The following is a 25,877-nucleotide window of genomic DNA, read 5'->3' on the forward strand; positions in this document are numbered from 1 at the left end:
TCCATTTATTTAAGTCATCTTTAATTTTTCTCAGCAGTTCTAAAAAAATTGCAGTCTTATGTGTTTTCATTACAGTAAAAGGTATTTTCTAATTTTGATTTCCAATTGATCATTGGTAATACATAGAAATACAATTGATTTTTTTATATTGGTCTTGTGTTCTGCAGCTTTACTAAATTTGTTTATTCTAATAGGGTTGGGTTTTTTTTGTTGTTGTTTTGGTAGATTACTTTGGATTTTCTACATACAAGATCATGTTGTCTGCAAATAAAGTTTTAGTTCTTCCTTTCCAATCTGGATGCAATGCTTTTAATCTTCCCTTCCCTTTCCCTTCTCTTTTCTTTCTTTTCTTTCCTTCCTTCCTTTTCTTCCTTTCTTCTTTTTAAGAAACAATCTCACTCTGTCACCCAGGCTGGAGTGCACTGCTGCAATCATGGCTCACTGCAGCCTCAAACAGCTGGGCTCAAGCAGTCTTGCTGCCTCAGCCTCCCAAGTAGCTAGGACTACAGGTGTATTACAACTACAGGCATGCGCCAACCATGCCCAGCTTTAAAAAAAAAAACTTTTTGTAGAGATAGGGTCTCACTATGTTGCCCAGGCTGGTCTTGAACTTCTGGCCTCAAGCGATCCTCCCATCTCAGCCTCCCAAAGTTTTAGGATTATAGGTGTGAGGCACCACACCCAGTCTAGATGCTTTTAATTTCTTTCTTTTTTTTTTTTTTTTTTATTAAGACGGAGTCTCGCTGTGTTGCCCAGGCTGGAGTGCAGTGGCGCTATCTCGGCTTACTCCAAGCTCTGCCTCCCAGGTTCATGCCATTCTCCTGACTCAGCCTCCCAAGTGCTTTTAATTTCTTACTCTTGCCTTATTGAGCTAGCTGGAAATTCAGTACAGAATAGAATTGTTGGAAGCAGATATCTTTGCCTTGTTTCCAGTCTTAGGGGGAAAGCATTTAATCTTTGACCACTCTTTAAATGTGATATCAGGTGCAGGTTTTTCATAGATGCCCTTTATTGGGTTAAGGAAATTCTATTCTACTCCTAATTTACTGAGTTTTTTCATTATTTGAATATTGAATTGTATTGAATATTGAATTGTTCGGTTTTTCAAATGTCTTTTCTGCATGTGTTGCGATCTTGTGGTTTTCATTTTTTATTTTGTTACTGTGGTGTGTCACATCAGTTGATTTAAGGATATTAAATCAACCTGTGTTCCTTGGATAACTCCCACTTGGAGGTGGTATATAATCCTTTTCATATGTTCCTGAGTTGGTTTGCTAATATTTTGTTAGGATTTTTGCATCTGTGTTAATATTAATAAAATATATTGGTCTGTAGTTTCCTATCTTTGTGATGTCTTTGTCTGACTTTGGTATCAGAGTAATACTGGCTTCATAGGATGAGTTAAGAAATGTTTTTTTCACTTATGTTTTCTGAAGGAGTTTGTTTAAGATTGAGATTTATTAAATATTTGATAGAATTCACCAGCAAAATCCTGTAGGCCTGGTCTCTTTTTGTGGGAAGATGTGTAATTACTAATTCAAGTTTCATTTGCTTGTAATAGGTCTTTTCGAATTTCCTATTTCTTATTGAGTGAATTTCAGTAATTTTTGTCTTTGTAGGAATTTACTCATTTAAGTTGTCTAATGTGTTGGCATAAAGTTATTCTATACTGTTATAATCCTTTTTAATTCTGTAGTGCCTGCAGTGATGCTAATTCTTGATTTGGGTAATTTTATCTTCCTTTTAATGGCATCAGTCACTTGGGCTAAAGATTTGTCAATTTCTCTGTTTTCTGTGTCATTGGTTTCCATTCTGAAATTCATTATTTCTTTCTGTGTTCTTTGGGTTTCGCTTGCTCTTCCTTTCGTAGTTTGTTGAAACAAAAGCTTAGATTACTGATTTTAGAGCTTCCAAATTTATTGAGACTTGTTTATGGCCTAACATATAGTTTATCTAGATCGTGTTCTATGTGTACTTGAAGATAATTTGTGTTTTGCTCTTGTTGGGTGGAGTGTTCAATAAATGAAAGTTTGATCAAGTTGGTTGCTGACATTGTTCAAGTCTTCTATATTGTCTTGGTCTATTCAGGCTACCATATAAGGACAGTAATCCCATTCCTGAGGAGTAGAGCCTTTCAAAGTCCTTATTGCCTAATGCCATCGCTTTGGAGGTTAGGCTATCAACATAAGAATTTTGGAGGGGCACAGATACTCAGATCATAGTATATATTCTTACTGATTATCTGTCTGGTGGTTTTATCGGTTACTGAGAGAGGCATATTGAAGCCTTCAAGTTTAACTGTTGGATTATTTCCTTCTCCTTTCAATTCTTGGTTTTGGTTCATGCATTTGGGGGTGATGTTATTGAATTATTGTTATAGCTCCCCTGATATATTGCCCCTTTTATCATTACGAAATGTTTGTCTACTGGTGTTTCTTAAAGTCCATTTTATTTGTTAATATAGCCACTCCACCTTCTTGGGTTACTGCGTACATGTTGTATTTTTTCATCCTTTTACTTTCAGTTTCTTTGTGTCTTTGAATCTAAAATTTGTTTAACATCTTTTAGTTGGGCCTTGCATTTTTATCCTGTATATGTCAGTATCTGCCTTTTTAAATATTAAACAAAAATTTTAGTGTACTATTTTAATTCTTCTGTTGATTCTTTTTTTAATTTTCTTAGTGGCTGCTGTAGGGTTACAGTATGTATCTCTTGTGAATGTCGGTATAAAAAATAAAACAAAAAAACAAAAATTAAAGTACAATACTTATCTCTTTTTTTCTTAGAGACAGGGTATTGCTCTGTTACACAGGCTGGAATGGGGTGGCATCATCATAGCTCACTGCAGCCTCAAACTCCTGGGCTCAGGCAGTCTTCCTGCCTCAGCCTCCTCAGTAAGCTGGGACTATAGGCGTGTGCTGCCATGCCCGGCTAATTTTTTTAATTTTAGTAGAGACAAGATCTCCCTGTGTTGCCCAAGCTTGTCTCAAACTCCTGGCCTCCAGTGATTCTCCCACCAGGAAATCCCAAAGTGCTAAGATTACACTTAACCAGTGTACCCAGCCACAATATGCATCTTTTTTTTTTTTTTTTTTTTTGCGTATCAAACATATTAGAAAGGTTGCACATGGGAAGTCGGGGAATAGAAATGGGGGTGGGAGTTAAAATAAATGAGAGAGGGACTTTATATGGATCAGTGATAATAACTCAATCCTCTATTTGACAAAGAAGAGGGAGAAGGAAGAGGAAGAAAAAGAAAGTGGGATAAAGGATCAGAAAGGGAGGAAAATAGAAAAAATTAGAGTATGACTCCAGGGTGGACCTGTTTTGTTGTCATTGAGTTGGTTGGTTGGTTTGTCTGTTGTATTCTTCATGTTTCGCCAAGTTGGCCAGACTGGTCTCGAACTCCTAGCCCGAAGTGATCAACCCGCCTCGTCCCCCAGAGTGCCGGGACCACAGGCGTGAGCCACCACGTCCAGCCCCCACATTGCTTCTGGCCTCCGTGGTAGACCTCCCAGACGGAGCGGCCAGGCAGAGGAGCTCCTCACTTCTACCCAGACACGGGGCGGCTGGGCAGAGGGGCTCCTCACTTCCCAGACGGGGCGGCCAGGCAGAGACCCTCCTCACTTCTTCCCAGACGATAGGTGGCCGGGCAGAGGCGCTCCTCACTTCCCAGACGATGGGTGGTCGGGCAGAGGCGCTCCCCACTTCCCAGACGATGGGTGGCCGGGCAGAGGCGCTCCTCACCTCCCAGACGATGGGTGACCGGGCAGAGGCACTCCTCACTTCCCAGATGGGGCAGCCGGGCAGAGGCGCTCCTCACTTTCCAGACGATGGGTGGCCGGGCAGAGGCGCTCCTCACCTCCCAGACGGGGCGGCCGGGCAGAGGCGCTCCTCACTTCTTCCCGACGGGGCGGCCGGGCAGAGGCGCTCCTCACTTCCCAGACGATGGGTGGCCGGGCAGAGGCGCTCCTCACTTCTTCCCGGATGGGGCGGCCGGGCAGAGGCGCTCCTCACTTCTTCCCGGATGGAGCGCCCGGGCAGAGGCGCTCCTCATTTCTTCCCGGACGGGGCGGCCGGGCAGAGGCGCTCCTCACTTCCCAGACGGGGCGGCCGGGCAGAGGCGCTCCTCACTTCCCAGACGGGGTGGCCGGGCAGAGGCGCTCCTCACTTCCCAGACAGGGTGGCCGGGCAGAGGCGCTCCTCACTTCCCAGACGATGGGTGGCCGGGCAGAGGCGCTCCTCACTTCCCAGACGGGGCGGCCGGGCAGAGGCGCTCCTCACTTCCCGGACGGTGGGTGGCCGGGCAGAGGCGCTCCTCACTTCCCAGACGGTGGGTGGCCGGGCAGAGGCGCTCCTCACTTCCCAGACGGTGGGTGGCCGGGCAGAGGCGCTCCTCACTTCCCAGACGGTGGGTGGCCGGGCAGAGGCGCTCCTCACTTCCCAGACGGTGGGTGGCCGGGCAGAGGCGCTCCTCACTTCCCAGACGGTGGGTGGCCGGGCAGAGGCGCTCCTCACTTCCCAGACGGTAGGTGGCCGGGCAGAGGCGCTCCTCACTTCCCAGACGGTGGGTGGCCGGGCAGAGGCGCTCCTCACTTCCCAGACGGTGGGTGGCCGGGCAGAGGCGCTCCTCACTTCTTCCCGGACGGGGCGGCCGGGCAGAGGCGCTCCTCACTTCTTCCCGGACGGGGCGGCCGGGCAGAGGCGCTCCTCATTTCTTCCCGGACGGGGCGGCCGGGCAGAGGCGCTCCTCACTTCTTCGCGGATGGGGCGGCCGGGCAGAGGCGCTCCTCACTTCTTCCCGGACGGGGCGGCCGGGCAGAGGCGCTCCTCACTTCCCAGACGCGGCGGCCGGGCAGAGGCGCTCCTCACTTCCCAGACGGTGGGTGGCCGGGCAGAGGCGCTCCTCACTTCCCAGACGGTGGGTGGCCGGGCAGAGGCGCTCCTCACTTCCCAGACGGGGCGGCCAGGCAGAGGCGCTCCTCACTTCCCAGACGGGGCGGCCGGGCAGAGGTGCTCCTCACCTCCCAGACGGAGCGGCCGGGCAGAGGCGCTCCCCACCTTCCAGATGGGGCGGCGGCCGGGCAGGGGCTGCAATCCCAGCACCCTGGCAGGCCAAGGCAGGCGGCCGGGGGGTAGAGGCTGCCGCGAGGCCAGACCACGCCACCGCACTCCAGCCCGGGCAACACCGAGCACTGGGTGAGCGAGACTCCGTCTGTAGTCCCAGTACCTTGGGAGGCTGAGGGGGCAGAGCACTCGGCGTCAGGAGCTGGCGACCAGCGTGGCCAAGATGGCGAACGCGTGCCTGCATCCAAAGGAGAAAAGGCAGGCAGCGGTGGCGCACGCCGGGAGTCCCAGGCAGTCCGCGGCGCGGGCAGCAGCAAGCCGAGTAGATTGTAGCCTGGGCCAGAGAGGGAAGGAAGGAAGGAAGGAAAGAAAGAAAGAAAGAAAGAAAGAAGGGAGGGAGGGAGGAAGGAAGCTTTTTTTTTTTTTTTTGATGCAGAGTCTCGCTCTGTCACCCAGGCTGGAGTGCAGTGACGCAATATTGGCTCACTGCAACCTCTGCTTCCCAGGTTCAAGCGATTCTCCTGTCTCAGCTTCCCAAGTAGCTGGGATTACAGATGTGCACCACCACGCCCATCTAATTTTTGTATTTTTGGTAGAGATGGTGTTTTGCCACGTTGGCCAGGCTGGTCTCGAACTGGCCTCAAGTGATCCGCCTACCTCAGCCTCCCAAAGTGCTGGGATTACAGATGTGAGCCACCGCGCCCGCCCACAATATGCATCTTAATGTATCACAGTCTACTCCAGATAACTACTGACTTAATTCCAGTAAAATATACAAACTTCGCTCCGCAAGAGCTCCATCTCCATCTTTCTCCTTTGTACTATTATTGTCCTATATATAATTAGGTCTGTATATGTTACAAACCAATACTATGTTTTAATTACTGCTTTATACAGTTTTATAATTTCTAGAGCAAATAAAAGAGAAAAATACATTTATACAGTGCCTGCCTTCCTTCCTTCCTTCCTTTCTTTCTTTTCCTTTTCCTTTTCCTCTTTCTCTCTTTCTCTCTCTCTTTCTCTTTCTCTTTTCCTTTCCTTTTCCTTTTTCTTTTTTTGAGACAGAGTCACACTCTGTTGCCCAGGCTAGAGTGCAGTGGCACGATTTTGGCTTACTTCAGCCTCCACCTCCCAGGTTCAAGCAGTTCTCCTGCCTCAGCCACCTGAGTAGCTGGGATCACAGGCAAGCAACATGGCACCCGGCTAATTTTTGTATTTTTGGTGGAGATGGCATTTCACCATGTTGGCCAGGCTGGTCTCAAACTCCTGACTTCAGGTGACCTACCCGCCTTGGCCTACCAAAGTGCTGGGATTACAGGCATGAGCTACCACGCCTGGCCTATATTTATACAGTGTTTTCTATTTGCTAGCTGGCTAGTCATTTCTGGCATTCTTCATTTTAAATTCTGCCAAATTTAAGTTGCCATCTTGTTTTTACCTTCCTTTAATATGTCTTACAGGACCAGTTTGCTAGCAGTTAATTCTCTTTTTGTGTAAATGTCTTTATTTTGCCTTCATTTTTAAAAATAGACCGGGCACGGGGGTGTCTCACGCCCAGCATTTTGGGAGGCAGAGGCGGGCAGATCACCTGAGGTCAAGAGTTCAAGACCAGCCTGGCCAACGTGGTGAAACACCATCTCTTCTAAAAATACAAAAATTAGCCAGGCGTGCTATCATGTGCGTGTAATCCCAGCTACTTGGGAGGCTGAGGCATGAGAATTGCTTGAACCTGGGAGGCAGAGGTTGCAGTGAGACAAGATTGCGCCACTGCACTCCAGCCTGGGCGAGAAGTGAGTCTCCGTCTCAAAAATAAATAAATAAATAAAAAATAGAGTGGTTGTTTTTAGGAATAGCTTTAGATTCACAGCAAAGTTGAGTGAAAGGTACAGAGATATCCTATACCCAGTGTATCAAATTCTACACCAGAGTGTTACTTTTGTTACAGCCATCAGGTGTCAGACTGTTAGAACAAACAGTCAATTCTCCTGGCAGCCTGGCTTTCTCAAGAAGGTGTTTTAGTAGGGTCTGGTATCATCCTAGAGACTTGGCCTTTGGCTGCAGGAAGCCTTAGGTGGTCATTGTGTACCAGAGTTCTGCAGCTCTCAGTATCTCTTTGTTTTTATCCATCTTAAGGTTCACTGAGCTTCTTGGATCTGTAGACCAATGTTTCTCATCACATTTGGGAAGTGGAATGTCCAGGTGTTATTTGGATGCTCTTCCCCCTTTCCTCTGGGGCTTGGTTCTGCACATGCTGGAGTGCTCGCTGCTCTCCCACAGGCCTCTGAGCATCTGCATACTTTCCCCTCATCTCTCTGATCCTAGATCAGTTCCATTGCTCTTCTTCAAGTTCACAGATGATTTTTCTGCCATTTTAAGTTTGCTTTTGAGCCCCTTTAGTGAAATTTTGGTTTAGCTATTGTACTCTTCACCTATAGAATTTATATTTTACTGTTTTTTTCTCTTTTTTTATAGTAATTCCCTATATGTTGAATCTTTATTTTCATGTTTTCCTTTAATTCTCTGAACATGTTATAACAGCTGCTTTGCCATCTTTGTGTGCTAATTTAGTATCTGAACTCACTCCTGTTAACCGTTTGACTATTTATTTCCTGCATGTGGGTCACACTTTTTTTTTTCCAGACAAGGTCTTGCTCTGCCACCCAGGCTGAAGTGCAGGGGCATGATTACAGCTCACTGGAGCCTCGAGCCTCTACCTCCTGGGCTCAAACAATCCTCCCACCTCAGCCCCCCAAGTAGCTGGGACTACAGGCACACACCACCGTGCCTGGATAGTTTTTGTACTTTTTGTAGAGATAGGGTTTTGCCGTGTTGCCCAGACTAGTCTTGAACTCTTGGGCTCAAGTGATCTGCCCACCTCTGCCTCCCAAAGTGTTGGGATTACAGGCGTGAGCCACTGCGCCCAGCCTAGGTCATACTTTTCTTTAATCTTTGCTTGTCTCATAATTTTTTGTTGAAAACTGGACATTTTAAATAGTGTAATAATTTTGCATTATCATTTTTTCCTTTGAGGGTCCTTTGTTGTCTTTTGTTTTTGTTATTTCCTGGGCTTCGGTTGCAGGATCTATATCTCCCACATTATGTGGCTGTGGGTGTCTCAGCTCATGTCTTCTCTTCTGCTTTTTAGTTTGGCTTCTAGAGGTCTGCCCTTTGTCCACCTGGCTGATGGGCCAGCTGATGATTTGGGCGGAGGTTGCCCATGCACCTTGAATCCATGGGGGCTCCACTGTTGGCTGTGGGGTGAATGCACTCAGCACTCAGCCAGTTCTCAAGTCAGCTGTGTTGGCCCCTTCCTCCAGCCCCTGAGGTGTCCTCAGTGCATGCACTGTGCTCTCCTGGTCAGCTAGCGAGTTGTGGACAGCTTAAGAAGCCCTTCCATGGTGCTCTCGTTTCCAGGGTTCTCCCTATTAGATTTCTGTCTCCTCTGCCACTCACCCGAGCTGGGACCTCAGTCTCACAGGAACAGAGCTGCAGGCTTCCCTATTCATTCCCTTCTGAGTTCACTGCTTTTACTGCTTCACCGTCTGCCTGACCAGGCTGCTGTTTTTGGCAGCAGGGTTGGTTTGCACTGACATCCCTGCAGTCATAGAACTCCTGTGCCCACTGCCGACTGAGTCAGGGGTGGAGTACAGGTGCAGGAAATGGAAAGTGTCCCAGACAAGAAAGCCAGACTTGCTGTTCTTCCTTAAAGTTCTAGCTGATTTGCATGAATAAATGTGTCTCAGTATTTTCCTTGGGCTGATTTCCAGAGCCTCAGAATGGTCGCCTTTGACAGTTGTGTTCAGTTTTACATTTGCCCTGAGGGAAAGGAGTCACTGACCTCTTCACTCCACTGTAACCAGAAGTCACATCTCTGCTTTGTTTTGGAGAATCTGTGTGTGACCATTTAGAAGCAGTGTGAGCCCAGTGGAGCACAGCCATCCCCTCTGTACTCTGTCGTCTTCACCAGTTCCCTTGTCCCTGCTCACATGTGGGAAGTGAAATTTTCTGCGTAGGCATAGGATGCAGAACCAGTGGCTCTACCTGAGTCTGTCTGTGGAATGAGGTACACCTTTCCTCTCTGTGCAGCTTCTTCAGTCCCAGTCTCTTGGGGTCCCTCGTTTTCCTTGCATGGAAGGCCCTGGTCAACTCAGGGTGTCAGGAAAAGCCCGCTTACCTTTGTATTTGCTTTGTAACTATTTGGCAGAATGTGACTGACTTTAATTCATACCATTTATTGTTTCACTAAATAGGTATTTTTTTTTTTCCTTCCTCTTAGGCTGAACAAGCTCCAAACACTTGTGAATGTCATGTTTGTAAGCAAGAAGCTTCTGGACTGACACCATCTGCAATGACAGCCGGAGCCCTTCCTCCTGGCCATCAGTTCCTGAGCCCAGAGAAGCCCACACACCCTGCACTGCACCTTTACCCTCACATCCATGGACATGTGCCTTTGCACACTGTTCCACACCTGCCACGCCCTCTCATCCACCCCACCTTGTATGCAGCGCCCCCCTTCACACACAGTAAGGTAAGTCGGGGCAAAAAGGGTCTGAGAGCCCACTCTTCACTGAGATCCTGCAGGAGTACATAGTCAAACAAACAAATCTGTGAATTAGCAACTTGCATAGGATAGCATCTGCTCTCGATAGGAAGGTCTGCAAGTGTTTCCTTTCATCATAATCTCTTAAGCACTGTAATTTTGAACCTTTACAGTTGTAACAATCATTAAAAACAACTGTGAAGGTCATAGTTCTTTTATTCAGAATTAAATAGAACAGAAGGATTTTTCAGGTGATATTTCTAACAGGTTAAACCTAGGGAATATTTCCACAGAAGACCAGTCATCTACTTGTGATTTTCCAGGGCTTGCTCTTTTTCTTAATGTGATAGGTAAAATAATGTGAATATAACGTGAGTCCTCTAACACTGGCTGGACTCTACAGGGTCTAAAATGACTATGCTGCTTTTGCATTTAGAAATGCCTAAATAAAGGAGGAGCCCTAAATGGGATGCCACAGAAAATTATAGCGCCCTGCAGGTGATGGAGCCCTGGGGAGGGGAGGATACAGACAGGAGAAGCTGCCAGAAACCCAGTGTGAAGAGCCCATTCAGGAAGTGGAGTGAGGATCTAGAAATAAGTTGATTTTTATGCATTTCGTCCCAGAGAACCTCATGTGTATACTTAGTATCTTAGACTTTACAGTGAAATCTTAGGGTGATTTCTTTCTTTGGACCTTAGATAGCTTTGCCTCTCTAGTTATTTTGAGCTTACCTTTACCAGAATGACTCACCGTAATTCTAATTGTTTCCTTTTTTTCTTTATACCAGTTATTCTTGTCCAAAGGTACCTCTAATCAGTCAAAAATACAATTTATTTCAAACCCTAATTTATTATTTAAAACAATGATTTTGAGCTGGAACAGAAAGGGAGGAGGACATGACGTGGAATGATTTTTTCCAGACCACAGTTTTTCCAAACACATGTGTGTTTTCTCCCCTCTAGGGGTCACTGTGAAGTGGGGTACATGTAGCCCGTAAGCGAGGTTTGTTGTCTCTTTGCTAGGGAGAGGCGTAGGTGGAAGATTAACAGACACAGGTTTAGAATAGATGTCGTAAGTTTACCACATCTATTATAATTACTTGGCACGACCATCCAAATTCATGCTTAAATTTTCTTCGATTGAATATTGCTCAGTTTGAACTTTTAATGATGTCTTAATAATAGAATGCTTTTTAATAGCATTTTTCAGGTATGTAGTCAGAATCAGGCTATCTTCATGGTCCGCCTCGTTTGTAGCCTGATTTTCTCTGGGTGTATGTGTAAAGTTAGGAAGTTTTCCACTCCTTGCTGTTGCCTAAATAGAGCTCTATTACCTAGTTCCAAGAAAAGATAATATTCTGTTATATGTTTTTGCTGGTGGAAGCTATTCAAGAATTAGTTCCTAAAAATACTCAAGTAAAATAGTAAAATTGATTATTACTAAAGACTGTGGGGCCCCTTTGGTTAAAAATTGATTGTTTTCCCGGACTTTTGGCCTTTTCTTAGGAAATTAGAGATCTATGTTTGGGTGAAAGAAGAAAAACATGTTTTAGGAGCATGATTTGTATCTAACATCTGTTCTTTTGATACCTGTTAAACTTTAATCATATAGAAAGATTTGAATAGAAAAGCAAATATGGATAGAAAAGCAAATATGGAGTCAAGCCATATGCGGTAGAGGGCGTATAGAACCTTAGAAATTTATAACTAAATGTTATTTCTACCACTTTAGCAAACTGAAGACTATTCACTGATTCATTTAAAATATGTTATGTGGTGGCCATTGTTATGTGGAAACATAAGATACAGTTATCAAAATACTTCATTTGCATCTGGTATGAAAATGTTTGTTTCTGTAAACAAACTTGAATTGTCACTTACCAGGTCTTACAATATTAGTTTGTGTTATTTGACTTAGTTTGGCTTAGTTGGATGCTGTGACCACATCTGTGCCTAAACGCATAATGCGTTAGCAGCCCTGAAGGGGTCTCCTGGTCCACCAGTGAGTTATGGACAGCTTAAGAAGCAAATGAACTATATCAGAATAGCACAAATTTCAGTGACATAGGAGTAAGTTTCTTTTTTTTTTTTTTTTTTTTTTTGAGACGGAGTCTCGCTCTGTCGCCCAGGCTGGAGTGCAGTGGCACAATCTCGGCTCACTGCAAGCTCCACCTCCTGGGTTCACACCATTCTCCTGCCTCAGCCTCTCCGAGTAGCTGGGACTACAGGCGCCCGCCACCACGCCCGGCTAATTTTTTTTGTATTTTTAGTAGAGACGGGGTTTCACCGTGGTCTCGATCTCCTGACCTCGTGATCCGCCCGCCTCGGCCTCCCAAAGTGCTGGGATTACAAGCGTGAGCCACCGCGCCCGGCCATGGAGTAAGTTTCTTAGAGATAATCAACAGGAGGATTGTTGGGCAAGAAGTTGTGAATGTAGGGAGCAGAAGGTGGGTGCTGAATGTGGAGGGGCCTTGTGTACTGTGTCTGCCATCACTTTTGCACTGTTGGGGCCTTGGGGAGTTCCTGCTGTGCCGGGGTCACAGTTTTTGCCTTTTAAGACATTATGTCATTGTAGTTGTAATTCTTATAATTCATATTTTAGGCGTTGTGGGTAAATATTTAGTACCTAAAATGTTTTAGCATGAGTACTATGAAAAATTTATTTTCTGGCCAGTTGTGGTAGCTCACGCCTGTAAATCCCAGCGCTTTGGGAGGCCGAGGTGAGAGGATTGCTTGAGCCTGGGAGCTCAAGACCAGAGCAACATAGTAAAACCCTGTCTCTACAAAAAAAAAAAAAAAAAAAAAATTCTTGAAATTAAAAAGACTTGAAGACTAATTTCTATTTTCAAGTGTCTTCATACCAGTGACATACTGAATTTATATGTTGAGTATAAGTTATTTGTAAGTTCAAAGTAATTGCTGAGAAAAATACAGTAATGAAATACTACATAAAATAAAAACTGTAAGTGCCAGAGAATTTAATTTCCAAATATTTGGGGATCTCCCAACTGTCTTTTTGTTACTGATTTCTACTTTAATTCCATTGTGATCTAAAAGCATACAGTGTATAATCTCTGTTTTTTTGAGTTTATTAAGGTATGTTTTATGGCCCAGAATATGGTCTGTCTTGGTGAATGTTCCATGTGAGCTTCAGAGGAATATGTGTTCTGCCGTTGTTCAGTGAAGCGGTCTTCAGATGCTCATTATGTCCAATTAATTGATGGTGCTCTTGAGTTCTGTCAGTGAGCAACTATGTTCTGACTGATTCTCTGCCTGCTGGATCTGTTCATTTCTGATTGAGGGCTCTTGAAGACTTCCATTGTAATAATGGATTCATCGGTTTCTCCTTGCACAGTTCTATCAGCTTTTACCCTACAAAGTTTGATGCTCTGTTATTAGCGGCACACACATTGAGAACTGTTACGTCATCTTGGAGAATTGACCCTTTATCATTATGTAATGCTCCCCATTACCACTGGTAACTTCCCTTGCTCTGAAGTCTGCTCTGCCTGAAATTAATATAGCTCCTCCAGCTTTCTTTTGGTTAGTGTTAGCATGGTATATCTTCCTTCATTGCTTTACTTTTTGAAAAGATTTATTATAGTAAAATATGCATAACATAAAATTTACAATCTTAACTATTTTTAAGTGTAGAATTCAGTGGTATTAAATACATTGATAATGTTGTGCAGCCATCATACGTCTCCATAACTCTCTTCATCTTGTAAAACTGGAGGTTTTTACCTGTTAAACAATAACTCCACTTTCTCCCAGCCGTGGGCATCCATCATTCTACTTTGTCTTTATGATTGTGACTAAGTACCTCATGTACATGGAATTGTACAGTATTTCTCTTTTTGTGACTGGCTTATTTCACTTAGCATAATGTCCTCAGCGTTTATTCATGTTGTCGCATATTGCAGAATCTCCTTCCTTTTTAAGGCTAAATAATACTCATCATACGGCTGTACCCTATTTTGTGTCTCCATCAGTGAACACATGAGTAGTTTCCATACATTAGCTACTATGAACAGTGCTGCTGTAAATATGAGTGTACAAATATTTCAGGACCCTGCTTTCACTTGTTTGGGGTGTGTACCCAGAAGTGGAATTGCTAGATCATATGGTAATTGTATTTGTAATTTTTGGAGGAACTGCCACTGTTTCCTGCAGTGGCTGCACCATTTTACATTCCCACCAACAGTGCACAAGGGTTTCAGTTTCTCCACATCCTCATTAACACTTGTTATTTTCTGTTCTGCGTTTTTAGTAGTAATCATCCTCAAGGATGTAAGGTGGTATCACATTGTAGGGCTTTTTTTCTTGTGTCAATGGCCGTCGACACGTTGTAGTTTTGATTTGCATTTCCTTAGTGTTTAGGGATGTTGGGCGTCTTTTCATTGTTCATTGACTATTCGTATATCTTCTTTGGAGAAACGTCTATTCAAGTCCTTTGCTTGTTTTTGAATCAGGTTCGTTGTTGTTGTTGCATTTTAGTTCTCTTTCTATTCTGGTCTGTTAGTCCTTTATCAGATATATGATGTGCAAGTATTTTCTCCCATTCTATGGGTTGCCTTTTTACTCTGTTGATAGTGTCTGTTGATGCACAACATTTAAAAATTTTTCAGCCGGGCGCGCTTGCTCACGCCTGTAATTCCAGCACTTTGGGAGGCCAAGGCGGACGGATCATGAGGTTAGAGGTTAGGAGATCAAGACCATCTTGGCTAACACGGTGAAACCCCATTTCTACTAAAAATACAAAAAATTAGCCGGGCGTGGTGGCGGGTGCCTGTAGTCCCAGCTACTCGGGAGGCTGAGGCAGGAGAATGGCATGAACCCGGAAGGCGGAGCTTGCAGTGAGCTGAGATCACATCACTGCACTCCATCCTGGGCGACAGAGTGAGACTGTGTCTCAAAAAAAAAAAAAAAAAAAAAAATTTCATGCAGTCCAATTTGTCTGTTCTTTGTTGCCTGTGCCTTTGGCGTTACATCCAATAAATCATTGCCAAATCCAGTGTTGTGAAGCTTTTGCCCTCTGTTTTCTCCTAAGAGTTTTGTTCTTTCCTTACATTTAGGTCAGTGGTCCATTTTTTAGTTCATTTTTATATATGGTGTTAGGTAAGGGTCCAACTTCATTCTTTTGCTTGTGGATATTCAGTTGTCCCAGTACCATTTGTTAAAAAGACTGTCCTTTTCCTGTTGAAGGATCTTGCCATCCTTGTCAAAGATCATTTGACCATATATCTGAAGTTTCAGTTTTGGGCTTTCTGTTCTGTTCCATTGGTCTGTATGTCATGCTGATACCACACTGTTTTGATTACTATATCTTTGCAGTAAGTTTTGAAATCAGGAAGTGTGATTTTTGTTTTTTGTTTGTTTGTTTGTTTGTTTTTTTGTAAAGATTGTTTGGGTTGGCCGGGCGCGGTGGCTTACACTTGTAATCCCAGCACTTTGGGAGGCCGAGGCGGGCGGATCACGAGGTCAGGAGATCGAGACCATCCTGACTAATACAGTGAAACTCTGTCTCTACTAAAAATACAAAAAATTAGCCAGGCGTGGTGGCATGTGCCTGTAGTCTCAGTTACTCGGGAGGCTGAGGCAGGAGAATCACTTGAACCTGGGAGGTGGAGGTTGCAGTGAGCCAAGATCGTGCCATTGCACTCCAGCCTGGGCAACAAGAGGGAAACTCTATCTCAAAAAAAAAAAAAAGATTGTTTGGTTTATTCAGGATCCTGTTAAATTCTATATGAATTTAGGGTGGATTTTTCTATTTCTTCAAAATACGTCATTGGGATTTTGATAGGGACTGCATAACTGCATTGAATCTGTAGATCACTTTGGGCAGTATGTACATTCTGACAGTATTATCTTCTAATCAATGAATATGGTATGTGTTTTCATTTATTTATGTTTTTTTAATTTCTTAGAGCAGTGTTTTGTAGTGTGTGTGTGTGTGTGTGTGTGTGTGTGTGTGTGTGTGTTTGTTTGTTTGAGACAGAGTCTCCCTCTGTTACCCAGGCTGGAATGCAGTGGCACGATCCTGGCTCACTGCAACCTCCACCTCCTGGGTTCAAACGATTTTCCTGCCTCAGCCTCCCGTACTGGCACGTGCCACCACGCCTAGCTAGTTTTTTGTATTTTAATAGAGATGGGGTTTCACCGTGGTAGCCAGGATGGTCCCAATCTCCTGACCTCATGATCTGCCTGCCTTGGCTTACAGGCGTGAGCCACCGCACCCGGCCTGTTTTGTAGTTTTTATGGTACAACTCTTTCACTTCTTTGGTTAATTCCCGTTGGTGTTTTGGTTTGGTTTTGGTGTTTTTTTGAGACAGAATCTCACTCTGTCGCCTACGCTGGAATGCAGTGGCATGATCTTGGCTCACTGCACCCTCCACCACCCAGGTTCAAGCGATTCTCCTGCCTCAGCCTCCTGAGTAGCTGAGATTACAGGCACACGCCTCCATGCCTTGCTAATTGTTGTATTTTTAGTAGAGACAGGGTTTTACCATGTTGGCCAGGCTGGTCTCAAACTCCTGACCTCAAGTGATCCGCCCGCCTCGGCCTCCCAAAGTGCTGGGATTACAGGCGTAAGCCACTGTGCCCAGCCCTAAATTATTATTTTTGATGCTGTTGTGAATGGAATTGTTTTCATAATTTCCTTTTCCAAGAGACCATTGTTAGTGTATAGACATGCAGCTGATTTTCGAGTGTTGATTTTGTATCTTCCTACTTTGCTGAATTCATCTATTCTAACAGACTTTTTTTGTGGAATCTTTGGAGTCTTCTACATTGTAAAATCATATCATCTAACAAACAGAGATAATTTTACTTCTTCCTTTCCAGTTCAGATGCCTTTTATTTCTTTTTCTTGCCTGTTTGCTCTGGCTGAAATTTCTAATACCATGTTGAATAGAAGTGGTGAAAGCAGGCATCCTTGCCTTGTTCTTGTTATTTAAGGAAAAGCTTTCATTCGTTCACCATTGTTTGCTGTGGGTTTTTCATATATGGCTTTTATTATGCTTTAGTAGTTTTCCTTCTGTTCCTAGTTTGTTGGGTGTTTTTGTGATGAATGGGTGTTGAATTTGTCACATGCTTTTTCTGCACCAGTTGTGATGATCTTTGGCTTTTTCTAGTCTGTTAATGTGGCATATTAACATTGATTACTTTTTATACATTGAATTATCCTTGCATTCTGGGAATGATTCCCACTTGGTCATGGTGTATGAATCCTTTAATATGCTGCTGAATTCAGTTTGCTAGTATTTTGTTGAGGATGTTTGCATGAATGTTCATAAGCGATAGTCGTTTGTAGTTTTCTTTTTTTTTTTTTTTTTTTTTGAGACAGAGTTTCGCTCATTACCCAGGCTGAGTGCAGTGACGCGATCTTGGCTCACTGCAACGTCTGCCTCCCAGTTCATGTGATTCTCCTGCCTCAGCCTCCAGAGTAGCTGGGATTACAGGCATGCACCACCAGGCCCGGCTAATTTTGTATTTTTAGTAGAGACGGAGTTTCTCCGTGTTGGTCAGCTGGTCTCGAACTCCCGACCTCAGGTGATCCACCTACCTCGGTCTCCCAAAGTGTTGGGATTACAGGCGTGAGCCACTGCGCCCGGCCCTGTAGTTTTTCTTACAGTGTCTTTGGCTTTGGTATGGAGATGTGCTCAGGACATGAGTTAGAAAGTGTTCCCTCCTCTTCAGTTTTTTGGAAACTTTGAGAAAGATTCGTATTAATTCTTTAAATATTTGGTAGAATTGACTAGTGAAGCCATCAGGTTTGGGGCTTTTCTTTATTGGGTGATTTTTTTTTTTTTTTTTTTTTTGAGACAGAGTCTTGCTCTGTCACCCAGGCTGGAGTGCAGTGGCACAATCTCCACTCACTGCAACCTCCGACTCTCAGATTCAAGCGATTCCCTGGCCTCAGCCTCCAAAGTAGCTGGAACTACAGGCACATGCCACCACACCCAACTAATTTTTGTATTTTTAGTAGAGATGGGGTTTTGCCATGTTGGCCAGGCTGGTCTCAAACTCCTGACCTCAGGTGATCCACCCATCTCGGCCTCCCAAAGTGCTGAGATTACAGGCGTGAGTCACTGCACCCGGCCTATTGGGTGGTTTTCGATTACCAGTTCAAACTCCTTGCTAGTTACAGATCTGTTCAGAATTTTTTATTTCTTTATGATTTCATCTTGGTAGGTTTTGTGTTTCTAAAAATTTTTTCATTGCATCTGTTTTATCCAGTGTGTTAGTGTACAGTTGTTCATAATACTTCCTTTTTTCTTTGAAACAGCATCTCACTCTGTCACCCAGGTAGGAGTACAATGGCATGGTCATAGCTCGTTGCAGCCTCAAACTCTTGGGCTCAAGCATTCCTCCTGCCTCGGACCCCCAGTAGCTGGGACTATAGGCATGTGCCACCACTCCCAGCTAATTTTAATTGTTTTGGACTCTTCCAAAGAGAAGACAGGATCTCACTATGTTGCCCAGTCTGGACTGAAACTCCTGGGCTTAAGCAGTCCTACTACCTCAGCCTCCCAAAGTGCTGGGATTATAGGCATGAGTTACCAAGCCCAGCCAGTACTTACTTATTTACTTTCTTTTCTTTTTTTTTTTTTTTGTTTTGTTTTTTGTTTGTTTGTTTTTTTTTTTTTTTTTTTTTGAGATAGAGTCTTGCTTTGTCACCCAGGCTGAAGTGCAATGGCACCATCTTGGCTCACTGCAACCTCTGCCTCCCAGGTTCAAGAGATTCTCCTGCCTCAGCCTCCCGAATAGTTGGGATTACAGGTGCCCACCACCATGCCTGGCTAATTTTTGTATTTTTGGTAGAGATGGGGTTTCACCATGTTGGTCAGGCTGGTCTCGAACCCCTGACCTCAGGTGATCCACCCACCTGGGCCTCCCAAAGTGCTGGGATTACAGGCATGAGCCACAGTGCCCAGCCCAGCCAATACTTTCTCATAATACCTTTTATGTTTTTTTCTTAATTTTAATTTGATTTTCTGTTTTTTAGAGACAGTCTTGCTCTGTTGACCAGGCTGAATGTGCAGTAGCATGATCATAGCTCACTGGAGCCTCAAACGCTTGAGTTCGAATGATTCTCCTGTGTTAGCCTCCCAAGTAGCTATGATTACAGGCATGCGCCACCACTCCCATCCCCTTTTATTTCTGTGTAATCAATAATAATGTCCCCACTTTCATTTCTGATTATAGTAATTTGAGTCTTTTTTTTTTTCTTAGTCCATCTCACTAAAGTTTTGTCAGTTTTGTTTCTCTTTTCAGAGAACTGTATTTTGGTTTCATTGATTTTTTTTTCCCTATTGTTTTTCTATTCTCCGTTTCATTGATCATTAATCTCTGCTCTAAGTTACCTTTCTTTGCTAGCTTTGGGTTTAGCTTGTTCTTTTTCTAATTCACTAAGATGTGAAGTTAGGGAGGGTTTTTTGTTTCATTTTATTTATTATTGTTATTGAGACAAGGTTTACTCAGTTGCCCAGCCTGGAGTGTAGTGGTGTGATCTTGGGTCACTGCAACCTCGACCTCCTGGGCTCAAGCAATCTTCCTGACCCATAGTCTCGAGTAGCTTGGACTACAGGTGTGTGCCACCATGCCCAGCTATCTATCTGTCTATCTATCTATTTATTTATTTAGATAGGGACAGAGGTCTCACCATGTTGCCCAGGTTGGTCTCAAACTCCTGGGCTCAAGCAATCCTCCTGCCTCAGCCTCCCAAAGTGCTGGAATTACAGGCATGAGCCACCACGCCCATCCTAGTTAGGTTGCTGATTAGAGATCTTTCTTGTTTTTTGATGTGTTTGTAGCTATACGTTTTGCTCTTAGTGCTTGCTTTCACTGCGTCCCATAAGTTTTAGTATGTTATGTTTTTGTTTTCATTTGTCTCTTAAGTATTTTCTACTTTTCTTTGTAATTTCTTTTTTTTTTTTTTTTTTTTGAGACGGAGTCTCGCTCTGTCGCCCAGGCTGGAGTGCTAGTGGCGCAATCTCAGCTCACTGCAAGCTCCGCCTGCCGGGTTCACGCCATTCTTCTGCCTCAATCTCCCGAGTAGCTGGGACTACAGGCGCCCGCCACCACGCCCGGCTAATTTTTTGTATTTTTATTAGAGACGGGGTTTCACCATGTTAGCCAGGATGGTCTCGATCTCCTGACCTCATGATCCGCCCGCCTTAGCCTCCCAAAGTGCTGGGATTACAGGCGTGAGCCACCACACCCGGCCTTTCTTTGTGATTTCTTTATTGAGCCATTGGTTGTTTCCATCCCTTTACTTTTAACTTCTCAGGGTTTTGTTTTGTTTTGTTTTGAGACAGAGTCTTGCTTGGTCACCCAGGCTGGAGTGCAGTGGCGCGATCTCGGCTCACTGCAAGCTCCACCTCCTGAGTTCACACCATTCTCCTGCCTCAGCCTTCCGAGTAGCTGGGACTACAGGTGCCCACCACCACGCCTGGCTAATCTTTTGTATTTTTAGTAAAGACAGGGTTTCACTGTGTTAGCCAGTATGGTCTGGATCTCCTGACCTCGTGATCCGCCCACCTTGGCCTCGCAAAGTGCTGGGATTACAGGCGTGAGCCACCACGCTTGGCCAACTTCTTAGGGTTTTCATATGTAAAGCAGGTTTCTTGTAGACATGTATAGTTGTGTTTGTTTTTTATTTTTAGAGACGGAATCTTGCTATGTTACCCAAGCTGAACTTGAACTCCTAGCCTCAAGCAGTCCTCCCACCTTGGCCTCCTGAGTAGCTGCTGTTTTTTGATATACTCTGATAATGTTTGTCTTTTCATTGGTGTATTTGACTATTCACATTTAAAGTGATTTTTTGATGTATTTAGATTAATATCAGCATGTTTGTAATTGTTTCCTATTGATTATGAGTCTTTCTGCCTTCTCTACTTTTAATTAAGCACTTTATGATTTTATCTCCTCTCTTAGTATATCAATTTTATCTTTTTTAAAATTTCTGCAGTTGCCCTAGAGTTTACAGTTTACATTTTGAACTAATCTAAGTCCCTTTTCAACTAACTAATGTAAAACAGGTAACATTTAACAGATTACTCCCGACCCCTCCCTATTTATTCCCTGTGACATTGCTGTCATTATTTTCACTTATCCACATGTTAATCACCCAGTACAGTGTTGATGATTAGTTTCAACAGTTATCTTTTAGATTAATAGGAAGAAGAAGATATTTTACTTTGTCTTTATTCCTTCTCTAGTATTCTTCCTTTATGTAGATCCACGTTGCTGACCTTCTGTCTGAAGGAAATCTTTTGACATTTCTTGCAGGGCAGGTCTGCTGGTGATGAGCTCTCAGTTTTTGTTTGTCTGAGGAAGTCTTTATTTCTCCTTCACTTTTGAAGGATAATTTCGCTGGACACATAATTCTAGGTTGGTGGTTTTTTTCTTTGAACACTTTAGATCTGTTTAACTTCCCTCTGTCCTTGCTGGCATGGTTTCTGGTTTCTGACAAGATGTCCTCTGGAATCTTTTCCCTGTTCTTCTGTAGGTCCACTTGCCCCCACCCAGCTGCTTTCAAGATTTTCTCTTTTTTTTTTTGAGATGGAGTCTCGCTCAGCCGCCCAGGCTGGAGTGCAGTGGCACGATCTCGGCTCACTGTAACCACTATCTCCCAGGTTCAAGCGATTCTCCTGTCTCAGCCTCCCGAGTAGCTGGGATTACAGGCACCCGCCATCATGCCCGGCTAATTTTTGTATTTCAATAGAAACGAGGTTTCACCATGTTGGCCAGGCTGGTCTTTGAACCCCTGACCTCAGGTGATCGCCCGCCTTGGCCTCCCCTAGTGCTAGGATTACAGGCATGAGCCATGGCGCCTGGCCAAGATTTTCTCTTTTTCTTTGGTATTCTGCAGGTTGAATATAATATGCCTTCATGTAGCTTTGGGGGTATTTATTCCACTTGATGTTCTCTGAATTCTTTGGATCTGTGCTGTCAGTTGTTAATTTTGGAGACTTTTTAGCTATTACTACTTCAACTGTTTCTCTAGTCTCTCCTTCCAGCATTCCACTTACCAGGTGTTATATCTTTTGAAACTGTCCCACAGGTTTTGGATGTTTTGTTCTATTGGGGGGATTGTTTCTGTTTTTGTTTTTAATTCTTGTTTCTCTTTGCCTTGCAGTATGGGAAGTTTCTGCTGACATATCTTGCAGCTCCCTGACTCTTTCCTTGGCCGTGTCGTCTCCTGATGAGCCCATCACTGATAGTCTTCGTTTCTCTTACATTGTTTTTATTGCCAGCATTTCTTTCCATCTCTCTGCTCACACGGCCCCCTTGTTCTTGCATGCTGTCTACTTTTTCCATTAGAGCCTTTAGCCTACCAATCATTTTCAATTTCCTGCTTGATAATTGCCATCCATGTTATCTCCATGTTCCTGCAACCATTCAGTTGTCTCTCTCAGCCTCTGGTGAGATTGGTGTTAGACCTTCTTCTGTTCTGCATCCCTCACATGCTCTTGCAGGTTTCTCATCTCCTTGTCTCTCAGTTCCATGTTCTGAGAACTTTTTTGGGATCAGTCCTCCAGTTAAGTGATTCTGTAATGGTGCCTAGCCTGCCACTTAAGTTCTAATTCCGACTATATTTATTATTTATAAGTTTTAATTTACTTTTTTTCAAAGATACCTAGTAGCTCTTTATATTCTCTTGTTCCTTCTTTTTTTTTTTTTTCTTTCTTTAAGCATTTCACACATAGTTACTCTGTGTTTGAATGAAACCTTGAGCATCCAGATTCGTTTTCTGCTGATACCACCTGTGATGTATTATTTCCTTTTGCGGATGGAGTATATTAGGAGGTTATGTTTTGCTCAGGTTACTCTGTGAGAACCCACAGCCCTCCATAGTGGATGCTTCCCTATGAGGGTTGGCATCTGCTGGTGCGAGAGCTGCCTGAGACCTGAGCTCCTCTTGAGGGCTTCCAGACTGCTGCCCCCACACATCACTGTGGCGATGGTGTGTGGCCGTTCCTTCCCCTCACCTCTACCTCGCTTCTCTCATCACCTCCTAATACTTCTTTTCATCCTTTGCCTTTGTTGATAGCACTTGGTTACCAAAGTGTTTAGTGTCATTTCTCTCAGATCTAGAGCTAAGTAGCCCCTCTTACCCGACAAGGCCCAGACCAGGGAGGAAGAACGGCCTTCAAGAGAAGAGCAAAGCCGAGCAGATGCGGCTGCATCTTGCTGCTCCTCCCACCTGCTGTCCACGTGGCCCAGGAGTAGGAAGTTACAACTACAGGGCCTGAATCTATACCGGAACCCAAGACATGTGACTTTGAATCCTGGGTCTTTTTCATCCAACACAGAGGATGTACTGTGAAACAGTTGATGTAGTAAGAAAGGGCCTAGAAGTAAAGACAGGATGTCTCTAAGTCTCCACTGAGAACTTTGCAGTGGAGCATTTGCAGTGGCCACTGGGTTCTGGCCCTCAGGAGTTCAGTGTATCAAGTGGAGCCTGGTGACATGGTGCAAGGGGAGGACCGGGTGCCAAGTAGCCTTGGTCCCTTGTTAGCTTCGAGGGCCAGGGTGTATCTTTACACTCCCTCTCTAGGTTACTTTGAGACTTAAGTAAAACCACTGGAAAAGCATTTAATACAATTAAAACATGATTCAATTAAATACAGTTTAAAGTATAAGTTCAGATTTAGATTGGGGATGTAAAGCTGTGTGGATAATAGGGTCATAAATAGGTTGCAATTTGGGGATCACATTGTGACCTTTGACCTGCGTGTTCTTTTAGAGCTGAGATTCAGCTCTTCCAGCCTGAAAACTGGCACAGCCAAAGCAAAGATGGTCCTTCGTCTCTTTACCATGTCTGGGAGAAATACCAAAAAACCTTAGTTAAGCAGAAATACAGAGAGTCCGTCATCTTAACCTTTTCGTTACTGGGGATACAACTGGAACTCATTTTTGCTCGGATGCTTAGTGTTGGGAACCTCACGTGTGGGCCTCATGACTCAGTCTGCGGCTCTTGCTCCTCGTGTCTTGCACCCGTGTTCCATGTCCGAGGGTGTGGGTAGTAGAGGACAGGCGAGTCACCCAGCTCCCAGATCAACTCAGTGTGTGCCCAGTGGAAAGCAGTTTGTTGTGTTTGCATTTGTGTCAGAGCTTTCATTTAAAGCAACAGTTTTCCTTTTCTATGGATTACTTCTTTTGTCTCAAAGTGGATAAAAATGCAAAACTTCTGCTAGTTGAAGCTCTGTGGGTTTGTATAACAAGTGAAATCGGTGTTCTGATTCAACAGCATGGTCCACATTCTGAGAGAGTGACTTTATAGTTATATCACTGGTGGACTTAGATAGTCATGGTCCAAAAATGGTCTAGGTGACAGACACCTATTTTTTCCTGAAAGAAATCCATAAGCTGTTGAGGTCAGTAGGCATCTTCTGCAAAAGCATTAAAGAAAATACAATGTTTTTTGTTACTGATCCCTGTTACTTTTGTCCCTACAACTGGGTCTCCGTTTTTGAGTAGGTGGGATTCTGAATAGTGTGTAAATCAAATGCGTAGAATCATTGCCGTATGTTTCCAATATTATAGTTGTATAGATGCATTCTCTTACTCCTCTAAGCTAGACACTGTTCAGCAAACACTTATTGAACACCCAATATGTGCCAGGCCCTGTGCTAGACTCTAGGAAGACAAAAATCGGTTAGTCTTGGCCCCTCTTTTCAAAGAGCTCACAGTCTAAAGAGAAGACATAATCAAAATATCAGAATGTTGTGACATACCTAATGGAACTTACAGATGCTAGGCAGAAAAGTAACACCGAAGAGAGAAAATTTTAAATGAGCCCACAGGTGGTTTTGCAGAGGAGGTGATGCTGAAATAGGGTTTTGAAGCATAAGCAAGAGCTCTCTGAACACACGTGGGTGGTGGAGCCCAGGCTCTCAGCCAGGCTTTTCAAACCTGAAACCAGACAACTCATGGTCGTGTCTGGAGGAGTCCAGGAGGCACTTACGTAGCTTCAGAGCCCTGAGAGTGCTTCTAGTCATGGTTTACCAGCTGGGCCAGCACGACGGGACTGCTGCTCAAAGCCAGCAGGGTGGCATCTGTCATGTGTTTCTGCCCCTTACAAGAAGGTACTCAAGACTAAGAAGTCTTCTACTTGTTAGTTTTCATCAATTACTTCTCAGCAAAGCAGCTCTTAGCTTATCACTGCTTTGTAGAAATGGGTATCTATTGAAATACGTTTTTTTTATTTTCCTGGCTCTTGTCCCGTGGGGCTCCCTTACCAAAACAATGACTTCAGGCTCTTGCCTGTATCCTGGGTGGCCCGTCTGGACCTGTTTATTCCTGCTGTTGAGTCCTGAGTGTCTGCTCTACCCTCCTCTCCCCCTTTGCCTTCCTGGGCCTGTTCCAGGTCAGTAGACTCTCTGAGCTGTCCAGCAGCCCAGAGGGGAGTGCTTCCTCTCTTCTCCAAAGCACCGTGAGAGAAGGGCAAGGTGGAAAGGTTTGGTCGGTTGGTCAGGTGTTTTGTGTCCAGGGACTCTATGTCTATATAAGTAGTCTCTATATAGAAGTCTCTAAGACTGTTGTCCTAGAAAATGAAAGCAGTGCACCATCACACTCACTGAATACTTACTATGGGCTAGGCAGTGTGCGCAATTCTTACCATACCCCTGGAGGTAGGTATTTCCAGATTACAGATGAGAAAACTAAAGCACAAAAAGATTGAGTGATTTGCCTGAGGTCACACAGCTAGTTAAAGGGAGAGCTGGCATCCGAGCTCGCCAGACTGCAGAGCCCAAAGGCCAAGGCGTGGGACTAGAGTTCAGATCTAGCTGTCACCTGACTGTGCCTCCTCATAGTGGAGCCAGCAGTGGTAGCTCCTGGACTAGATGTGCAGTCCCAGCTTTCATCTTGATAGCTCCAGAATTCCTCCTTTCCTTGCCACCTTCACTGCCATTGCTTCATCCTTTCTTATCCCCTGACTAACCACTTGTCCTCCTTCCACCTTCTGGTTCATCCACAGTATTGCCACAAATTGATCTTTCCACTAAGCTGACCAAATCATCTCACTCTGCTGTTTAAATCCCTCTGTGACTCCCCAGCCACTTCAGAACAAAGTGGTACAAAGTTGTCTTTGGCCTGGCTGCTGCCCCCACTCAACCTGGAGCCTGTCAGCGTGTAGCACTGTCATCCCCATATGTGCGCCATCCCTTTGCTCCTAACCTCTTCCTGTCCTCCCTCTGCCCCAGCCAGGCCCGCAGGATTCTGCCGAACCATCGCCCATTCTTAAGAACCCTCCAGGGAG

The 25,877-nt window shown here is 44.4% G+C and overlaps 1 protein-coding gene across 5 annotated transcripts in view; it reads left to right on the forward strand.

The window, feature by feature from the left end:
- Positions 1-25,877, forward strand: part of FAM193A (family with sequence similarity 193 member A) — a 187,801-nt gene that overhangs the window by 124,209 nt on the left and 37,715 nt on the right. For all 5 annotated transcript variants that reach the window (XM_063619653.1, XM_055245846.2, XM_055245845.2 and 2 more), the window contains one exon: positions 9,344-9,595. In XM_063619653.1, the coding sequence (XP_063475723.1) occupies positions 9,344-9,595 (252 nt within the window). The remainder of the gene's footprint in view (positions 1-9,343; positions 9,596-25,877) is intronic.

The sequence above is a fragment of the Symphalangus syndactylus genome, chromosome 16 (assembly GCF_028878055.3).
Source record: "Symphalangus syndactylus isolate Jambi chromosome 16, NHGRI_mSymSyn1-v2.1_pri, whole genome shotgun sequence".
NCBI lineage: Eukaryota > Metazoa > Chordata > Mammalia > Primates > Hylobatidae > Symphalangus > Symphalangus syndactylus.